Source organism: Oncorhynchus masou, chromosome 29, assembly GCF_036934945.1.
Source record: "Oncorhynchus masou masou isolate Uvic2021 chromosome 29, UVic_Omas_1.1, whole genome shotgun sequence".
Classification (NCBI taxonomy): Eukaryota; Metazoa; Chordata; class Actinopteri; order Salmoniformes; family Salmonidae; genus Oncorhynchus; species Oncorhynchus masou.
Window position 1 is genome coordinate 99,920,527 of NC_088240.1, and position 20,205 is coordinate 99,940,731.

Here is a 20,205-nt window from a genome sequence, read left to right on the forward strand (position 1 = left end):
GGTCGACAGTATGTCCATCATCTCCTCCGTATATACAGCCAGATGATCTGCAAGGTCAACAGTACGGCCGCCATCTCCTCCGTATATACAGCCAGATGATCTGCAAGGTCAACAGTACGGCCGCCATCTCCTCCGTATATACAGCCAGATGATCTGCAAGGTCAACAGTACGGCCGCCATCTCCTCCGTATATACAGCCAGATGATCTGCAAGGTCAACAGTACGGCCGCCATCTCCTCCGTATATACAGCCAGATGATCTGCAAGGTCAACAGTACGGCCGCCATCTCCTCCGTATATACAGCCAGATGATCTGCAAGGTCAACAGTACGGCCGTCATCTCCTCCGTATATACAGCCAGATGATCTGCAAGGTCAACAGTACGGCCGTCATCTCCTCCGTATATACAGCCAGATGATCTGCAAGGTCAACAGTACGGCCGCCATCTCCTCCGTATATACAGCCAGATGATCTGCAAGGTCAACAGTACGGCCGCCATCTCCTCCGTATATACAGCCAGATGATCTGCAAGGTCAACAGTACGGCCGTCATCTCCTCCGTATATACAGCCAGATGATCTGCAAGGTCAACAGTACGGCCGTCATCTCCTCCGTATATACAGCCAGATGATCTGCAAGGTCAACAGTACGGCCGCCATCTCCTCCGTATATACAGCCAGATGATCTGCAAGGTCAACAGTACGGCCGTCATCTCCTCCGTATATACAGCCAGATGATCTGCAAGGTCAACAGTACGGCCGCCATCTCCACCGTATATACAGCCAGATGATCTGCAAGGTCAACAGTACGGCCGTCATCTCCACCGTATATACAGCCAGATCTGTACTATGTTTCCTGACTTTCACCCCATATTCCTGCTCTACAAACGCTGACCCAGAACTTCCTGTCCTTGGATCTTTAAAACCATCTGTGTAAATGGCCACAACATCCTGATACACAGTATACAGATGTCTCTTAAACCAATCAGATGGATCAACACCCTCCCTATCTTCCTGTAGTCTCTCTAATCAGATGGTTCAACACCCTCCTTATCTTCCTGTAGTCTCTCTAATCAGATGGTTCAACACCCTCCCTATCTCTCTGTAGTCCAATCAGATGGATCAACACCCTCCCTATCTTTCTGTAGTCCAATCAGATGGATCAACACCCTCCCTATCTTTCTGTAGTCTCTCCAATCAGATGGATCATCACCCTCCCTATCTTTCTGTAATCTCTCCAGATGGATCAACACCCTCCCTATCTTTCTGTTGTCTCTCCAATCAGATGGATCAACACCCTCCCTATCTTTCTGTAGTCTATCCAGAAGGATCAACACCCTCCCTATCTTTCTGTAGTCTCTCCAGATGGATCAACACCCTCCCTATCTTTCTGTAGTCTCTCCAGATGGATCTACACCCTCCCTATCTTTCTGTAGTGTCTCCAGATGGATCAACACCCTCCCTATCTTTCCGTAGTCTCTCCAGATGGATCAACACCCTCCCTATCTTTCCGTAGTCTCTCCAGATGGATCAACACCCTCCCTATCTTTCTGTAGTCTCTCCAGATGGATCAACACCCTCCCTATCTTTCTGTTGTCTCTCCAATCAGATGGATCAACACCCTCCCTATCTTTCTGTTGTCTCTCCAATCAGATGGAGCAACACCCTCCCTATCTTTCTGTAGTCTCTCCAGATGGATCAACACCCTCCCTATCTTTCTGTAGTCTCTCCAGATGGATCAACACCCTCCCTATCTTTCTGTAGTGTCTCCAGATGGATCAACACCCTCCCTATCTTTCCGTAGTCTCTCCAGATGGATCAACACCCTCCCTATCTTTCCGTAGTCTCTCCAGATGGATCAACACCCTCCCTATCCTTCCGTAGTCTCTCCAGATGGATCAACACCCTCCCTATCTTTCTGTCGTCTCTCCACCACTTCTAGATCTACTATTGGAGGTGGGAGGAGCCATGGTGTATTTACAGGAATACCTACCGTTGGGCTAAACTCCCTTCCAAACAGTCCCATCTCCTTCGCCTGGGTATTACCCACCCACCCAAAGCTTGTGTTCTGTCTTCGCTCATGTTCCCAGCATGAATGTAAAATCCCTTTCGCAGGATGAGATACCCCATGTCCCTGTAACCTGACCCAATAATTCATTGCCAGCTGCTGTCTCCTAATCTGCAATGGCATTCCCCCCCCCCCCCCATCTCCACCTGTGCAGCCACTAGGGACGTACGAAACACCCCACTACATATGATTCCTCTCTTCCATAAGGCCCCGTCATCTGCAAATAACGACCCCCATATCCGTCTGTGCCTGAGAGTAAACATCATTGATCGTGACTGAGAACAACAGAGGACTAATCACGCTGCCCTGTGGTGTACCATTATCCACAAGGTAGCTGCCGGAGAGACTTCCCCAACCTCACTTGGATAGACCTTCCAAACAGGAAATCCTTTATCCAGTTGTATGTTCTTCCTCCGACCCCCGTCATATCAAGTTTAATTTACAAACCCTGTTTCCACATCATACACCTTCTCCACATCAAAAAAATACAGCTACAACAGTCTCCTTGTTCACCTGAGCCTTCCTGACCTCTGCTTCTACGCAAAGCACTGGGTCCATAGTTCCCCTCCCTGAATCCACTCTGATGTGGCGATACTAACCCACTGCTCTCCAGGAAGTAAGCACTGGGTCCATAGTTCCCCTCCCCTTCCTGAATCCACTCTGATGTGGCGATACTAACCCACTGCTCTCCAGGAAGTAAGCACTGGGTCCATAGTTCCCCTCCCCTTCCTGAATCCACTCTGATGTAGCGATACTAACCCCCTGCTCTCCAGGAAGTAAGCACTGGGTCCATAGTTCCCCTCCCCTTCCTGAATCCACTCTGATGTAGCGATACTAACCCCCTGCTCTCCAGGAAGTAAGTTAGCCTCTCCATTTTCATACCCTCCATAATCTTACATACATGTGATGTTAAGGCTATTGACCAATAGCTTGTTTACCTCGTTGGGTCCTTCCCTGGCTTCCAAATTGGTACCACTACTGCCTCCTTCCAACTGCCTGGTAGCCCCCTCCCCCCATACACTCTGTTGTACAACACCAATACCTTATCACTAACATGGGCCAACATAATATAGCACACCTCATCTTTCCCAGGTGAAGTTAACCCAGCCTTACCTATTGCCCTTTTCACCTCTGTCATGGGCATTCAACACATAATTTACATCCTCCCTCCTATCCAGCACTCCACGATGCTCCGTCTCCTCTGACAAATTTGCAGAGCTATGCACTGAGACAAACACTTTGGCCATCATCTCTGCTTTCTCCTCAGCTGTTACTGCCACATCCTTCCCACTCGTCAACACTGGATAATCCCACTCCCTTCTGACCCCACTCATCCTTTTAATAATCTCCCACACTCCTCCCACAGGTGCCGTCCTTCCAATGGTGTCACAGAACCGACGCCAACATGACGGATAGTTCTCCTCTTCAGGGTTCTGGTGGTTTCCCAAACTCTGTCCTGTGTGTCCGTTTTGGGCTGATTAAAATAACCAACTCATAATTAAGCTTTGATTATTTGAATCAGCTGTGTTGCGTTAGAGAGCAACAACCAAAACGTGCACCCAGGACCAGAGTTTGGGCAACCCCCAGACCCCTGACGAGGTGAACCATCCGTCATGCAAAGAGGTCTGGTGGAGATGACGTAGATCCCCCACACAGTCGGCTGACTCTCCGCGGTAGATGGCTGTCAGTTGGGGCTAGCCAGCTAACTCACCGTTGACAACGATAACATTCAGGCTATATTCACAAGACAGAAATATCAATACCAAAATGGATCAACGGTTTGAGGAAATAGATTCGTCTGGGCAGTGGCAAAACCTTTATAATGTAAGTTGGGCATTCAATGTGTAATTTTCGGTTGCTAACCTAGCTAAGGTTAGTTATGTTGCTAGCTAGCTGCCCGGTTACTAGCTAGCAATTATGCACATTATCCCATCATACTAGCTAGCACCAAACTATGTCATTTTAACGGTATATTGAATGGATAATACTAGTTAAACTGGTGTTCATCCTGAAAGATAAACTAAGCTTCACAGGACAAGAGTCAGACTTCCGGAAAACGTGCATCAACATTAGCTGGCTCGCCTGTTTCTGAGAAGTCGCAAACACTTCCTGAAATAATATGTGCGCGCGCATGTGCTGCCGTATCTAGGAAACTGGGCAGATTTACAGCGAAGTGGATGTCTGGAGCTCAAGTTAACAACAGCCTCTATAACTACCTTTCTCGGCCACAAGGAACACACAGTCCTGTTTTCTAGTTGTAGTTATTATGAGAGTGTTATAGTTCATGTTTGAGTTTTATATCCCTAGAGTTGAAAAATATGTGATCGTTGTGCAGCAACAGTAGCCTTCTGTGTGTTATTACAGTTAGTTTTATTTTACTATGACCAACAATGTCAGTATACAACAAGGTATTGCTCACTTATACCCTTTAATCGTAGATAATTGGAAAGCTTATTGGAAAGACACATTTTCATAATGTTCATGTCAACAGACCTCTAGTGTTCATATCAGAATGACTTGTATAAATGGCTTTGAAAAAGGAAACCCTATTTTACAAGTGGTTCTGAAAGGTCATGAAATTACCTTTCCAATTATATATGTAATGTAACTTTGAAAGCACCAACACCAAACTGTTGTTTAAAAATCGCCCACAAAGGTGCCATTGTAATGGGGTAGCTATGTTTTTGAAATGTGACTTTGGTTATAGAATCACCAAGTTACACACACACAGTGAGAACAGGGTTTTAAAGGGATTTGTATTTACAGGGCCATCACAGTACACACACACAGCTAGAACAGGGTTTTAAAGGGATTTGTATTTACAGGGCCATCACAGTACACACACACAGCTAGAACAGGGTTTTAAAGGGATTTGTATTTACAGGGCCATCACAGTACACACACACAGCGAGAACAGGGTTTTAAAGGGATTTTATTCACAGGGCCATCACAGTACACACACACACACACACACACACAGTGAGAACAGGGTTTTAAAGGGATTTTATTCACAGGGCCATCACAGTACACACACACAGCGAGAACAGGGTTTTAAAGGGATTGTATTCACAGGGCCATCACAGTTCACACATTAACCTCATAGAAGCCTTTTCCCAATATGGCCGCCCAACAACTCTATGGGGTCTTATTGGACAATTTCACAGGACCATACCTGTGAATGCCCAAAAATGTTCATAGTGATGTAGAATTAACAACCACATGAGCCAGACGAACCAGATATATAAAGATGTTGAATTATTCAAATAATTGAAAGAATGGAGCCAAAAATCTTTCTGAATCGCTGATTTCTGATGTTATGATCAATAATGGCAACATTTGATCTTCAAGCATGTAAAATGGATATGTACATGTGAAGAATCATGGATGTGAGTTGATTACAATGTTATCCTAGTAGCTGTTTTCATTACGAGGACGATTACAATGTAATCCTAGTAGCTGTTTTCATTACGAGGACGATTACAATGTTATCCTAGTAGCTGTTTTCATTACGAGGACGATTACAATGTAATCCTAGTAGCTGTTTTCATTACGAGGACGATTACAATGTAATCCTAGTAGCTGTTTTCATTACGAGGACGATTACAATGTAATCCTAGTAGCTGTTTTCATTACGAGGACGATTACAATGTAATCCTAGTAGCTGTTTTCATTACGAGGACGATTACAATGTTATCCTAGTAGCTGTTTTCATTATGAGGACCATTACAATGTTATCCTAGTAGCTGTTTTCATTATGAGGACGATTACAATGTTATCCTAGTAGCTGTTTTCATTATGAGGACTATAATCCTTCTGCCTACATTCCATTACAATGTTATCCTAGTAGCTGTTTTCATTACGAGGACTATAATCCTTCTGCCTACATTCCATTACAATGTTATCCTAGTAGCTGTTTTCATTACGAGGACTATAATCCTTCTGCCTACATTCCATTACAATGTTATCCTAGTAGCTGTTTTCATTACGAGGACGATTACAATGTTATCCTAGTAGCTGTTTTCATTATGAGGACGATTACAATGTTATCCTAGTAGCTGTTTTCATTACGAGGACGATTACAATGTTATCCTAGTAGCTGTTTTCATTACGAGGACGATTACAATGTAATCCTAGTAGCTGTTTTCATTACGAGGACGATTACAATGTAATCCTAGTAGCTGTTTTCATTACGAGGACGATTACAATGTAATCCTAGTAGCTGTTTTCATTACGAGGACGATTACAATGTAATCCTAGTAGCTGTTTTCATTACGAGGACGATTACAATGTTATCCTAGTAGCTGTTTTCATTACGAGGACCATTACAATGTTATCCTAGTAGCTGTTTTCATTATGAGGACGATTACAATGTTATCCTAGTAGCTGTTTTCATTACGAGGACTATAATCCTTCTGCCTACATTCCATTACAATGTTATCCTAGTAGCTGTTTTCATTACGAGGACTATAATCCTTCTGCCTACATTCCATTACAATGTTATCCTAGTAGCTGTTTTCATTACGAGGACTATAATCCTTCTGCCTACATTCCATTACAATGTTATCCTAGTAGCTGTTTTCATTACGAGGACGATTACAATGTTATCCTAGTAGCTGTTTTCATTATGAGGACGATTACAATGTTATCCTAGTAGCTGTTTTCATTACGAGGACGATTACAATGTTATCCTAGTAGCTGTTTTCATTACGAGGACGATTACAATGTTATCCTAGTAGCTGTTTTCATTATGAGGACTATAATCCTTCTGCCTACATTCCATTACAATGTAGTAAAATCCAGTGTTGGGCCTGTTGAGGCCAATAACATTACTTTTAGTATTATAGTAGCAGGGTTATAGAGGTTCTAGGCTAGGAGACAGGGTTATAGAGGTTCTAGGCTAGGGATAGGAGGCAGGTTTCTAGGCTAGGAGACAGGGTTATAGAGGTTCTAGGCTAGGGATAGGAGGCAGGTTTCTAGGCTAGGAGACAGGGTTATAAAGGTTCTAGGCTAGGGATAGGAGGCAGGTTTCTAGGCTAGGAGACAGGGTTATAGAGGTTCTAGGCTAGGAGACAGGGTTATAGAGGTTCTAGGCTAGGAGACAGGGTTATAGAGGTTCTAGGCTAGGAGACAGGGTTATAGAGGTTCTAGGCTAGGGATAGGAGACAGGGTTCTAGGCTAGGAGACAGGGTTATAAAGGTTCTAGGCTAGGAGACAGGGTTATAGAGGTTCTAGGCTAGGAGACAGGGTTATAGAGGTTCTAGGCTAGGAGACAGGGTTATAAAGGTTCTAGGCTAGGGATGGGAGACAGGGTTATAGAGGTTCTAGGCTAGGAGACAGGGTTATAGAGGTTCTAGGCTAGGGATAGGAGAAAGGGTTATAGAGGTTCTAGGCTAGGAGACAGGGTTATAGAGGTTCTAGGCTAGGAGACGGGGTTATAGAGGTTCTAGGCTAGGGATATGAGACAGGGTTATAGAGGTTCTAGGCTAGGAGACAGGGTTATAGAGGTTCTAGGCTAGGAGACAGGGTTATATAGGTTCTAGGCTAGGGATAGGAGACAGGGTTATAGAGGTTCTAGGCTAGGAGACAGGGTTATAGAGGTTCTAGGCTAGGAGACAGGGTTATAGAGGTTCTAGGCTAGGGATATGAGACAGGGTTATAGAGGTTCTAGGCTAGGAGACAGGGTTATAGAGGTTCTAGGCTAGGAGACAGGGTTATAGAGGTTCTAGGCTAGGGATAGGAGACAGGCTTATAGAGGTTCTAGGCTAGGGATAGGAGACAGGCTTATAGATGTTCTAGGGATAGGAGACAGGGTTATAGAGGTTCTAGGCTAGGGATAGGAGACAGGCTTATAGATGTTCTAGGGATAGGAGACAGGGTTATAGAGGTTCTAGGGATAGGAGACAGGCTTATAGATGTTCTAGGGATAGGAGACAGGGTTATAGAGGTTCTAGGGATAGGAGACAGGCTTATAGATGTTCTAGGGATAGGAGACAGGGTTATAGAGGTTCTAGGGATAGGAGACAGGAGACAGGCTTATAGATGTTCTAGGGCTAGGAGACAGGGTTATAGAGGTTCTAGGGATAGGAGACAGGGTTATAGAGGTTCTAGGCTAGGAGACAGGGTTATAGAGGTTCTAGGCTAGGGATATGAGACAGGGTTATAGAGGTTCTAGGGATAGGAGACAGGGTTATAGAGGTTCTAGGGATAGGAGACAGGGTTATAGAGGTTCTAGGCTAGGGCTAGGAGACAGGGTTATAGAGGTTCTAGGCTAGGAGACAGGGTTATAGAGGTTCTAGGCTAGGGATATGAGACAGGGTTATAGAGGTTCTAGGCTAGGAGACAGGGTTATAGAGGTTCTAGGCTAGGAGACAGGGTTATAGAGGTTCTAGGCTAGGGATAGGAGACAGGCTTATAGAGGTTCTAGGCTAGGGATAGGAGACAGGCTTATAGATGTTCTAGGGATAGGAGACAGGGTTATAGAGGTTCTAGGGATAGGAGACAGGCTTATAGATGTTCTAGGGATAGGAGACAGGGTTATAGAGGTTCTAGGCTAGGGATAGGAGACAGGCTTATAGATGTTCTAGGGATAGGAGACAGGGTTATAGAGGTTCTAGGGATAGGAGACAGGCTTATAGATGTTCTAGGGATAGGAGACAGGGTTATAGAGGTTCTAGGGATAGGAGACAGGCTTATAGATGTTCTAGGGCTAGGAGACAGGGTTATAGAGGTTCTAGGGATAGGAGACAGGGTTATAGAGGTTCTAGGCTAGGAGACAGGGTTATAGAGGTTCTAGGCTAGGGATATGAGACAGGGTTATAGAGGTTCTAGGGATAGGAGACAGGGTTATAGAGGTTCTAGGGATAGGAGACAGGGTTATAGAGGTTCTAGGCTAGGGCTAGGAGACAGGGTTATAGAGGTTCTAGGCTAGGAGACAGGGTTATAGAGGTTCTAGGCTAGGGCTAGGAGACAGGGTTATAGAGGTTCTAGGCTAGGAGACAGGGTTATAGAGGTTCTAGGCTAGGGGTAGGAGACAGGGTTATACCCAGTAGCCAGTAGTAAGCCTTTCTCTGAAGTTGATAACCTGTTTGTTCGTGCTCTTACTGCAGATGTCTGCTGGTAGTTGCTGTAGATCAGACCTGTACACATTTCAATGAAAGTCATATTCACAGTCGCTGGCTGGTCTTTGTTCTGATTCTTTCTCAGGAAATCCGAAACCAAGCCAGCGACTATTCGTATAAGGTGGCAAAACTTCCAGAGAATCAGAATCGAAACCGATATCGAGATGTCAGTCCCTGTAAGTATTTTTGTCTGTGCAACTATCATTCATGAAGTACGCTACACTAGTCATCAGTGTGATGAATGTTTACACCTTGACGATTCGCAAATAGTTTTAATTTACACATTTAAATATATCTGGTTTCAGATGATCACAGTCGCGTTAAACTTGAAAACTCTGAAAATGACTACATCAATGCAAGTCTAGTCACAGTGGAGGAAGCCCAAAGAACCTACATTCTGTCTCAGGTCAGTACATATAAGTAGTCTAGTCACGGTGGACGAAGCCCAAAGAACCTACATTCTGTCTCAGGTCAGTACATATAAGTAGTCTAGTCACGGTGGACGAAGCCCAAAGAACCTACATTCTGTCTCAGGTCAGTACATATAAGTAGTCTAGTCATGGTGGACGAAGCCCAAAGAACCTACATTCTGTCTCAGGTCAGTACATATAAGTAGTCTAGTCACGGTGGACGAAGCCCAAAGAACCTACATTCTGTCTCAGGTCAGTACATATAAGTAGTCTAGTCACGGTGGACGAAGCCCAAAGAGCCTACATTCTGTCTCAGGTCAGTACATATAAGTAGTCTAGTCACGGTGGACGAAGCCCAAAGAACCTACATTCTGTCTCAGGTCAGTACATACAAGTAGCTCAGACATTTCCATTCATTCTGTACTGATCACTGAAATGAGATTTTCACTCAACATGTACTAAGGATTGTGTATCTACATTTGAAGGGTTGGTCTGTGTTTCAGTTGGTGATGAAGCAGTGTGTTTTCTCCCAAAGGGCCCCTTGAAGAACACCTGCGGTCACTTCTGGTTGATGGTCTGGGAGCAGAACTCCAAAGCTGTTATAATGCTGAACAGAATCATAGAGAAGGGATCTGTAAGTAGCCTACATACATGTTATAATGCTGAACAGAATCATAGAGAAGGGATCTGTAAGTAGCCTACATACATGTTATAATGCTGAACAGAATCCTAGAGAAGGGATCTGTAAGTAGCCTATATACATGTTATAATGCTGAACAGAATCATAGAGAAGGGATCTGTAAGTAGCCTACATACATGTTATAATGCTGAACAGAATCATAGAGAAGGGATCTGTAAGTAGCCTACATACATGTTATAATGCTGAACAGAATCATAGAGAAGGGATCTGTAAGTAGCCTAAATACATGTTATAATGCTGAACAGAATCATAGAGAAGGGATCTGTAAGTAGCCTACATACATGTTATAATGCTGAACAGAATCATAGAGAAGGGATCTGTAAGTAGCCTACATACATGTTATAATGCTGAACAGAATCATAGAGAAGGGATCTGTAAGTAGCCTAAATACATGTTATAATGCTGAACAGAATCATAGAGAAGGGATCTGTAAGTAGCCTACATACATGTTATAATGCTGAACAGAATCATAGAGAAGGGATCTGTAAGTAGCTTATATACATGTTATAATGCTGAACAGAATCCTAGAGAAGGGATCTGTAGCTACAGTACATTGGCGTCCCTCTCTGACAGACAAGCCTGTGCTTTAGGTTTCCGCCACAGTCTAGGCCACACAACCAAGTGTGGACCAACACACCCTCTGTTCATTGTATCTCTGTCCAGGGTGCTGTGATCATTATGCACAAATAGACCAGGGAGCTGCAGTGGCTAGTTAGCCATCCCATCAGGTGTTCAGGTTGGGATAATCACTGATGTATTGTCCCCCCCCCCAACAGGAGAAGTGTCCTCAGTTGTCCTCCCCCCAAACAGGAGAAGTGTCCTCAGTACTACAGCTGACTGATGTATTGTCCCCCCCCCAACAGGAGAAGTGTCCTCAGTACTACAGCTGACTGATGTATTGTCCCCCCCCAACAGGAGAAGTGTGCTCAGTACTACAGCTGACTGATGTATTGTCCCCCCCCAACAGGAGAAGTGTGCTCAGTACTACAGCTGGCTGATGTATTGTCCCCCCCCAACAGGAGAAGTGTGCTCAGTACTACAGCTGGCTGATGTATTGTCCCCCCCCCAACAGGAGAAGTGTGCTCAGTACTACAGCTGACTGATGTATTGTCCCCCCCCAACAGGAGAAGTGTCCTCAGTACTACAGCTGACTGATGTATTGTCCCCCCCCCCAACAGGAGAAGTGTCCTCAGTACTACAGCTGACTGATGTATTGCCCCCCCCCCCCCCTACAGCTGACTGATGTATTGTCCCCCCAACAGGAGAAGTGTGCTCAGTACTACAGCTGACTGATGTATTGTCCCCCCCAACAGGAGAAGTGTCCTCAGTACTACAGCTGACTGATGTATTGTCCCCCCCCCCCAACAGGAGAAGTGTCCTCAGTACTACAGCTGACTGATGTGTATTGTCCCCCCCAACAGGAGAAGTGTCCTCAGTACTACAGCTGACTGATGTATTGTCCCCCCCAACAGGAGAAGTGTGCTCAGTACTACAGCTGACTGATGTATTGTCCCCCCCCCAACAGGAGAAGTGTCCTCAGTACTACAGCTGACTGATGTATTGTCCCCCCCCCCCCAACAGGAGAAGTGTCCTCAGTACTACAGCTGACTGATGTATTGTCCCCCCCCAACAGGAGAAGTGTGCTCAGTACTACAGCTGACTGATGTATTGTCCCCCCCCAACAGGAGAAGTGTCCTCAGTACTACAGCTGACTGATGTATTGTCCCCCCCCAACAGGAGAAGTGTGCTCAGTACTACAGCTGACTGATGTATTGTCCCCCCCCCAACAGGAGAAGTGTCCTCAGTGCTACAGCTGACTGATGTATTGTCCCCCCCAACAGGAGAAGTGTCCTCAGTACTACAGCTGACTGATGTATTGTCCCCCCCCAACAGGAGAAGTGTCCTCAGTGCTACAGCTGACTGATGTATTGCCCCCCCCAACAGGAGAAGTGTCCTCAGTACTACAGCTGGCTGATGTATTGTCCCCCCCCAACAGGAGAAGTGTCCTCAGTACTACAGCTGACTGATGTATTGCCCCCCCCCAACAGGAGAAGTGTCCTCAGTACTACAGCTGACTGATGTATTGTCCCCCCCCAACAGGAGAAGTGTCCTCAGTACTACAGCTGACTGATGTATTGCCCCCCCCCAACAGGAGAAGTGTCCTCAGTACTACAGCTGACTGATGTATTGTCCCCCCCCCCCAACAGGAGAAGTGTGCTCAGTACTACAGCTGACTGATGTATTGTCCCCCCCCCAACAGGAGAAGTGTCCTCAGTACTACAGCTGACTGATGTATTGTCCCCCCCAACAGGAGAAGTGTCCTCAGTACTACAGCTGACTGATGTATTGTCCCCCCCAACAGGAGAAGTGTGCTCAGTACTACAGCTGACTGATGTATTGTCCCCCCCCAACAGGAGAAGTGTCCTCAGTACTACAGCTGACTGATGTATTGTCCCCCCCCCCAACAGGAGAAGTGTGCTCAGTACTACAGCTGACTGATGTATTGTCCCCCCCAACAGGAGAAGTGTGCTCAGTACTACAGCTGACTGATGTATTGCCCCCCCCCCAACAGGAGAAGTGTGCTCAGTACTACAGCTGACTGATGTATTGTCCCCCCCCCAACAGGAGAAGTGTGCTCAGTACTACAGCTGACTGATGTATTGTCCCCCCCCAACAGGAGAAGTGTGCTCAGTACTACAGCTGACTGATGTATTGTCCCCCCCCCAACAGGAGAAGTGTGCTCAGTACTACAGCTGACTGATGTATTGTCCCCCCCCCAACAGGAGAAGTGTCCTCAGTACTACAGCTGACTGATGTATTGTTCCCCCCCAACAGGAGAAGTGTGCTCAGTACTACAGCTGACTGATGTATTGTCCCCCCCCCCAACAGGAGAAGTGTGCTCAGTACTACAGCTGACTGATGTATTGTCCCCCCCAACAGGAGAAGTGTGCTCAGTACTGGCCTACAGCCGAGGAACAGCAGCTGTCTTACACCGACACCGGGTTTGTCGTGACGCTGTTGAAGGAAGAGGACATGTCCAACTACATCATACGAGTGTTGGAGCTGAGGAACACAGAGGTGAGCTCTTCGTCTCCGTGTGTGTCATGAGGACGTTGCTGTTAGCAACAGTCACCGTAATAAAACGACATGTCTTTTATCCAGACAGGAGGAACCACAGAGATATACCACTTTCACTACACCACCTGGCCTGACTTTGGCGTCCCAGAATCCCCGGCCTCTTTCCTCAACTTCCTGGTGAAGGTGCGGGAGTCTGGCTCATTGGGGCCGGAGCACGGGCCCTCCGTGGTCCACTGCAGCGCTGGGATTGGACGCTCGGGGACCTTCTCGTTGGTCGACACGTGTCTCATCCTGGTAACATCAACACTTCCTGTTTTTACATTGTAATTGAATGCCCGAGGTTGGTTTGAAAGTAGACTAGCTGTTCAGGGGTTTCCTTGGACATTGAGCCTGTTCCCGCTACAGATACAGGAGATTCTGTCTCGGACAAGGCTCTACTACGTGGTGTTTCACATCAGCTCCAGGTCAAACTGTATTTTTATGTTTTTTTTTTCACCTTTATTGAACCATGTATTTATATATATATATATATATATATATATATATATATATATATATATATATATATATATATATATATATATATATATATATATATATATATAACCCTAACCCTTTATTTAATCATGTATTTATATATATAACCCTAACCTTTTATTTAATCATGTATTTATATATATAACCCTAACCTTTTATTTAACCAGTTATGTATATATATATATATATATATAACCCTAACCCTTTATTTAATCATGTATTTATATATATAACCCTAACCTTTTATTTAACCAGTTATGTATATATATATATATATATAACCCTAACCCTTTATTTAATCATGTATTTATATATATAACCCTTTAACCAGGTATTTATATATATAACCCTAACCTTTTATTTAACCAGTTATGTATATATATATATATATATATAACCCTAACCCTTTATTTAACCAGGTAGGCCAGGTGAGAACAAGTTCTCATTTACAACTGCGACCTGGTCAAGATAAAGCAAAGCAGTGCGACAACAACAAAGAGTTACACATGGAGTAAACAAACATACAGTCAATAACACAATAGAAACATCTATGTACAGTGTGTGGAAATGTTGAAGAGTAGGGAGGTAAGGCAATAAATAGGCCATAGAGGATAAAATAATTACAATTTAGCATCAACACTGGAGTGATAGATGTGCAGATGATGATGTGCAGGTAGAGATACTGGGGTGCAAAAGGAGCAAAAATAAATAACAATATGGGGATGAGGTAGTTGGGTGGGCTATTTACAGATGGGCTGTGTCTCCAGGCTAAATGTACTGTTCAGCATTATGTAGACCAGCCGGTCTTGTCCCTGGTGTCGTGGGTGAAGTCATTCTCTCTCTCCTGTCCCTGGTGTTGTGGGTGAAGTCATTCTCTCTCTCTCCTGTCCCTGGTGTTGTGGGTGAAGCCATTCTCTCTCTCCTGTCCCTGGTGTTGTGGGTGAAGTCATTCTCTCTCTCCTGTCCCTGGTGTTGTGGGTGAAGTCATTCTCTCTCTCCTGTCCCTGGTGTTGTGGGTGAAGTCATTCTCTCTCTCCTGTCCCTGGTGTTGTGGGTGAAGTCATTCTCTCTCCTGTCCCTGGTGTCGTGGGTGAAGTCATTCTCTCTCTCCTGTCCCTGGTGTTGTGGGTGAAGTCATTCTCTCTCTCCTGTCCCTGGTGTTGTGGGTGAAGTCATTCTCTCTCTCCTGTCCCTGGTGTTGTGGGTGAAGCCATTCTCTCTCTCTCCTGTCCCTGGTGTTGTGGGTGAAGTCATTCTCTCTCTCCTGTCCCTGGTGTTGTGGGTGAAGTCATTCTCTCTCTCCTGTCCCTGGTGTCGTGGGTGAAGTCATTCTCTCTCTCCTGTCCCTGGTGTTGTGGGTGAAGTCATTCTCTCTTGTCCCTGGTGTTGTGGGTGAAGCCATTCTCTCTCTCCTGTCCCTGGTGTTGTGGGTGAAGTCATTCTCTCTCTCCTGTCCCTGGTGTTGTGGGTGAAGTCATTCTCTCTTGTCCCTGGTGTTGTGGGTGAAGCCATTCTCTCTCTCCTGTCCCTGGTGTTGTGGGTGAAGTCATTCTCTCTCTCTCTTGTCCCTGGTGTTGTGGGTGAAGTCATTCTCTCTCTCCTGTCCCTGGTGTTGTGGGTGAAGTCATTCTCTCTCTCCTGTCCCTGGTGTTGTGGGTGAAGTCATTCTCTCTCTCCTGTCCCTGGTGTTGTGGGTGAAGTCATTCTCTCTCTCCTGTCCCTGGTGTCGTGGGTGAAGTCATTCTCTCTCTCCTGTCCCTGGTGTTGTGGGTGAAGTCATTCTCTCTCTCTCCTGTCCCTGGTGTTGTGGGTGAAGTCATTCTCTCTCTCTCTCCTGTCCCTGGTGTTGTGGGTGAAGTCATTCTCTCTCTCCTGTCCCTGGTGTTGTGGGTGAAGTCATTCTCTCTCTCTCCTGTCCCTGGTGTTGTGGGTGAAGTCATTCTCTCTCCCCTGTCCCTGGTGTTGTGGGTGAAGTCATTCTCTCTCCTGTCCCTGGTGTTGTGGGTGAAGTCATTATCTCTCTCCTGTCCCTGGTGTTGTGGGTGAAGTCATTCTCTCTCTCTCTTGTCCCTGGTGTTGTGGGTGAAGTCATTCTCTCTCCTGTCCCTGGTGTTGTGGGTGAAGTCATTCTCTCTCTCCTGTCTCTGGTGTCGTGGGTGAAGTCATTCTCTCTCTCTCCTGTCCCTGGTGTTGTGGGTGAAGTCATTCTCTCCTGTCCCTGGTGTTGTGGGTGAAGTCATTCTCTCTCTCCTGTCCAGATGGACAAGAGGAAGGGCTCGTCGTCAGTGGACATTCTGAGAGTTCTGCTGGACATGAGAGAGTACCGGATGGGTCTGATCCAGACTCCTGACCAGCTACGCTTCTCCTACAGGGCTGTCCTGGAGGGAGCCAAGAGCATCATGGGAGACTGCCCTGTACAGGTAACACCGCTAACCCTAACCACACACCTAGTTAGCTGGAGGGAGCCAAGAGCATCATGGGAGACTGCTCTGTACAGGTAACACCGCTAACCCTAACCACACACCTAGTTAGCTGGAGGGAGCCAAGAGCATCATGGGAGTTGTGGGGGTTGTGGGGGGTTGTGACACTGTACAGGGTCATTCTGGGGCGGCAGGTAGCCTAGTGGTTAGAGCGTTGGACTAGTAACCGAAAGGTGAGCAGAACTGTGTCTTCATTAACTACTTGTCTGTCTGTCTGTCTGTCTGTCTGTCTGTCTGTCTGTCTGTCTGTCTGTCTGTCTGTCTGTCTGTCTGGGGAGCTGTTGGTCATTAACTACTGTCCTGTCTGTCTGTCTGTTGGTCATTAACTACTGTCCTGTCTGTCTGTCTGTCTGTCTGTTGGTCATTAACTACTGTCCTTTCTGTCTGTCTGTCTGTCTGTCTGTTGGTCATTAACTACTGTCCTGTCTGTCTGTATGAGTGGCTGTTGGTCATTAACTACTGTCCTGTCTGTCTGTCTGTTGGTCATTAACTACTGTCCTGTCTGTCTGTCCAGAGCCAGAAGAGAGAGCTGTCCAGAGAGGACAGAGCAACAGTATGCGATTCACCGCCTGCCCCCCCTCCCAGGTGGCTCTCTGACACCCCCGCCCCCCCTCTACCCCCACCACGGCCTTTAGACACCCCCACCCCACCACGACCTTTAGACACCCCCGCCCCCCCTCTACCCCCACCACGGCCTTTAGACACCCACACCCCACCACGGCCTTTAGACACCCCCGCCCCCTCTACCCCCACCACGACCTTTAGACACCCCCGCCCCCCTCTACCCCCACCACGGCCTTTAGACACCCCCACCCCACCACGGCCTTTAGACACCCCCGCCCCCTCTACCCCCACCACGGCCTTTAGACACCCCCGCCCCCCCGTCCCCCAGTCGGCCCTCAGAAGAGCCCAACGGCCAGCCCTGTGTGGAGCCTGAGCCTGTGGCGTTGTCCAGAGAGGACCGGACATCAGAAGACGGGACAGATCCAGACAGCTCAGAGAAGGACCTGGCGGAGGTGCCAAGGTCAGTACACCTCCAGGTGTATTGCCCTCTACTGCTTCTTTCTATTGTCTGCTTAACTCCTCCCACTGAAGCTGGCTGTGGGCCTTCAGTGCTGGGCAGACTGTTGAGATGGCATTCAATTAGGACCCTTCCAGACTCACATGTTTAGATGGCATTCAATTAGGTCCCTTCCAGACTCACATGTTTAGATGGCATTCAATTAGGTCCCTTCCAGACTCACATGTTTAGATGGCATTCAATTAGGACCCTTCCAGACTCACATGTTTAGATGGTATTCAATTAGGACACTTCCAGACTCACATGTTTAGATGGTATTCAATTAGGACCCTTCCAGACTCACATGTTTAGATGGTATTCATTTAGGTCCCTTCCAGACTCACATGTTTAGATGGCATTCAATTAGGACCCTTCCAGACTCACATGTTTAGATGGTATTCAATTAGGTCCCTTCCAGACTCACATGTTTAGATGGCATTCAATTAGGACCCTTCCAGACTCACATGTTTAGATGGTATTCAATTAGGACCCTTCCAGACTCACATGTTTAGATGGCATTCAATTAGGACCCTTCCAGACTCACATGTTTAGATGGCATTCAATTAGGACCCTTCCAGACTCACATGTTTAGATGGTATTCAATTAGGACCCTTCCAGACTCACATGTTTAGATGGTATTCAATTAGGACCCTTCCAGACTCACATGTTTAGATGGTATTCAATTAGGACCCTTCCAGACTCACATGTTTAGATGGTATTCAATTAGGACCCTTCCAGACTCACATGTTTAGATGGTATTCAATTAGGACCCTTCCAGACTCGCATGTTTAGATGGCATTCAATTAGGTCCCTTCCAGACTCACATGTTTAGATGGTATTCAATTAGGACCCTTCCAGACTCACATGTTTAGATGGTATTCAATTAGGACCCTTCCAGACTCACATGTTTAGATGGTGTTCATTTAGGACCCTTCCAGACTCACATGTTTAGATGGTGTTCATTTAGGACCCTTCCAGACTCACATGTTTAGATGGTATTCAATTAGGACCCTTCCAGACTCGCATGTTTAGATGGTATTCAATTAGGACCCTTCCAGACTCACATGTTTAGATGGTATTCAATTAGGACCCTTCCAGACTCACATGTTTAGATGGTATTCAATTAGGACCCTTCCAGACTCACATGTTTAGATGGTATTCAATTAGGTCCCTTCCAGACTCACATGTTTTAGATGGTATTCAATTAGGACCCTTCCAGACTCACATGTTTAGATGGTATTCAATTAGGACCCCCCCCAGACTCACATGTTTAGATGGTATTCAATTAGGACCCTTCCAGACTCACATGTTTAGATGGTATTCAATTAGGACCCTTCCAGACTCACATGTTTAGATGGTATTCAATTAGGTCCCTTCCAGACTCACATGTTTTAGATGGCATTCAATTAGGTCCCTTCCAGACTCACATGTTTAGATGGTATTCAATTAGGACCCTTCCAGACTCACATGTTTAGATGGTATTCAATTAGGACCCTTCCAGACTCACATGTTTAGATGGTATTCAATTAGGTCCCTTCCAGACTCACATGTTTAGATGGTATTCAATTAGGACCCTTCCAGACTCACATGTTTAGATGGTATTCAATTAGGACCCTTCCAGACTCACATGTTTAGATGGTATTCATTTAGGTCCCTTCCAGACTTCTCTAACCATGTAATGAAACCCTCATCTTCTTATCTTATTCCAGTCTGAGGAAGAGACACAGGGAGGAGCGTATCGCCTGCACGGCCCAGAAGCTTCACCTGATGAAACAGAGACTGACGAACACAGAGAGGCAGAGAGAACGCTGGCTGTACTGGAGGCCTGTCCTGCTCAACATGGGGGCTGGAGCTGCCGTGGCCCTGGGGCTAGTGGTGGTTTGGCTCTTCTCCCAGTGATTTCCCTCCCCCTGTCAGAGCTGCCGTGGCCCTGGGGCTAGTGGTGGTTTGGCTCTTCTCCCAGTGATTTCCCTCCCCCTGTCAGAGCTGCCGTGGCCCTGGGGCTAGTGGTGGTTTGGCTCTTCTCCCAGTGATTTCCCTCCCCCTGTCAGAGCTGCCGTGGCCCTGGGGCTAGTGGTGGTTTGGCTCTTCTCCCAGTGATTTCCCTCCCCCTGTCAGAGCTGCCGTGGCCCTGGGGCTAGTGGTGGTTTGGCTCTTCTCCCAGTGATTTCCCTCCCCCTGTCAGAGCTGCCGTGGCCCTGGGGCTAGTGGTGGTTTGGCTCTTCTCCCAGTGATTTCCCTCCCCCTGTCAGAGCTGCCGTGGCCCTGGGGCTAGTGGTGGTTTGGCTCTTCTCCCAGTGATTTCCCTCCCCCTGTCAGAGCTGCTGTGGCCCTGGGGCTAGTGGTGGTTTGGCTCTTCTCCTAGTGATTTCCCTCCCCCTGTCAGAGCTGCCGTGGCCCTGGGGCTAGTGGTGGTTTGGCTCTTCTCCCAGTGATTTCCCTCCCCCTGTCAGAGCTGCTGTGGCCCTGGGGCTAGTGGTGGTTTGGCTCTTCTCCCAGTGATACCCCCTCCCTCTCTGTAAGATACATTCTCATGGTCTGTTTGTGCATAAAGGGGGTATTTATTTCTACAGGTCAAAACCAAGATTGGGGTCAATTCCGTTTTTGATTCCTGTCAATTCAGGAAGTACACTGAAATTACAAATTTCAATTCTCTTCAAGCTTTAAAAAAAAAAATGATTTAACATTTTGAATTTAGTTTTACTTTCTGAATTGAAATGGTATTGAACTCAACCCTGGTGGAAAGGTCAGAGCACT

General features: G+C 46.5%; 1 protein-coding gene across 2 annotated transcripts; it reads left to right on the forward strand.

The window, feature by feature from the left end:
- The first annotated feature begins 3,690 nt into the window (after positions 1-3,690).
- On the forward strand, positions 3,691-17,406 carry LOC135521063 (tyrosine-protein phosphatase non-receptor type 1-like). 2 transcript variants are annotated; one of them, XM_064946988.1, is made up of 8 exons: positions 3,691-3,889; positions 9,269-9,359; positions 9,489-9,589; positions 10,129-10,227; positions 13,234-13,371; positions 13,456-13,665; positions 16,167-16,328; positions 16,903-17,406. In XM_064946988.1, the coding sequence occupies exons 1-8, from the start codon at positions 3,833-3,835 to the stop codon at positions 17,323-17,325; spliced, it is 1,281 nt and encodes a 426-aa protein (XP_064803060.1). In that variant the 5' UTR covers positions 3,691-3,832; the 3' UTR covers positions 17,326-17,406. The 2 variants fall into 2 exon arrangements, with proteins under 2 accessions (XP_064803060.1, XP_064803061.1); XM_064946989.1 differs by having other exon boundaries at positions 3,692-3,889; positions 16,167-16,405; positions 16,903-17,105.
- The last annotated feature ends 2,799 nt before the right edge of the window (positions 17,407-20,205 follow it).

Excerpts from the sequence above, each read along its gene's own strand:
- LOC135521063 (XM_064946988.1), top strand. The coding sequence starts at position 3,833 with ATGGATCAACGGTTTGAGGAAATAGATTCGTCTGGGCAGTGGCAAAAC. Across the intron at positions 13,372-13,455 it reads TGGAGCTGAGGAACACAGAG|ACAGGAGGAACCACAGAGAT; the intron begins GTGAGCTCTTCG and ends TCTTTTATCCAG. Across the intron at positions 16,329-16,902 it reads TGGGAGACTGCCCTGTACAG|AGCCAGAAGAGAGAGCTGTC; the intron begins GTAACACCGCTA and ends CTGTCTGTCCAG.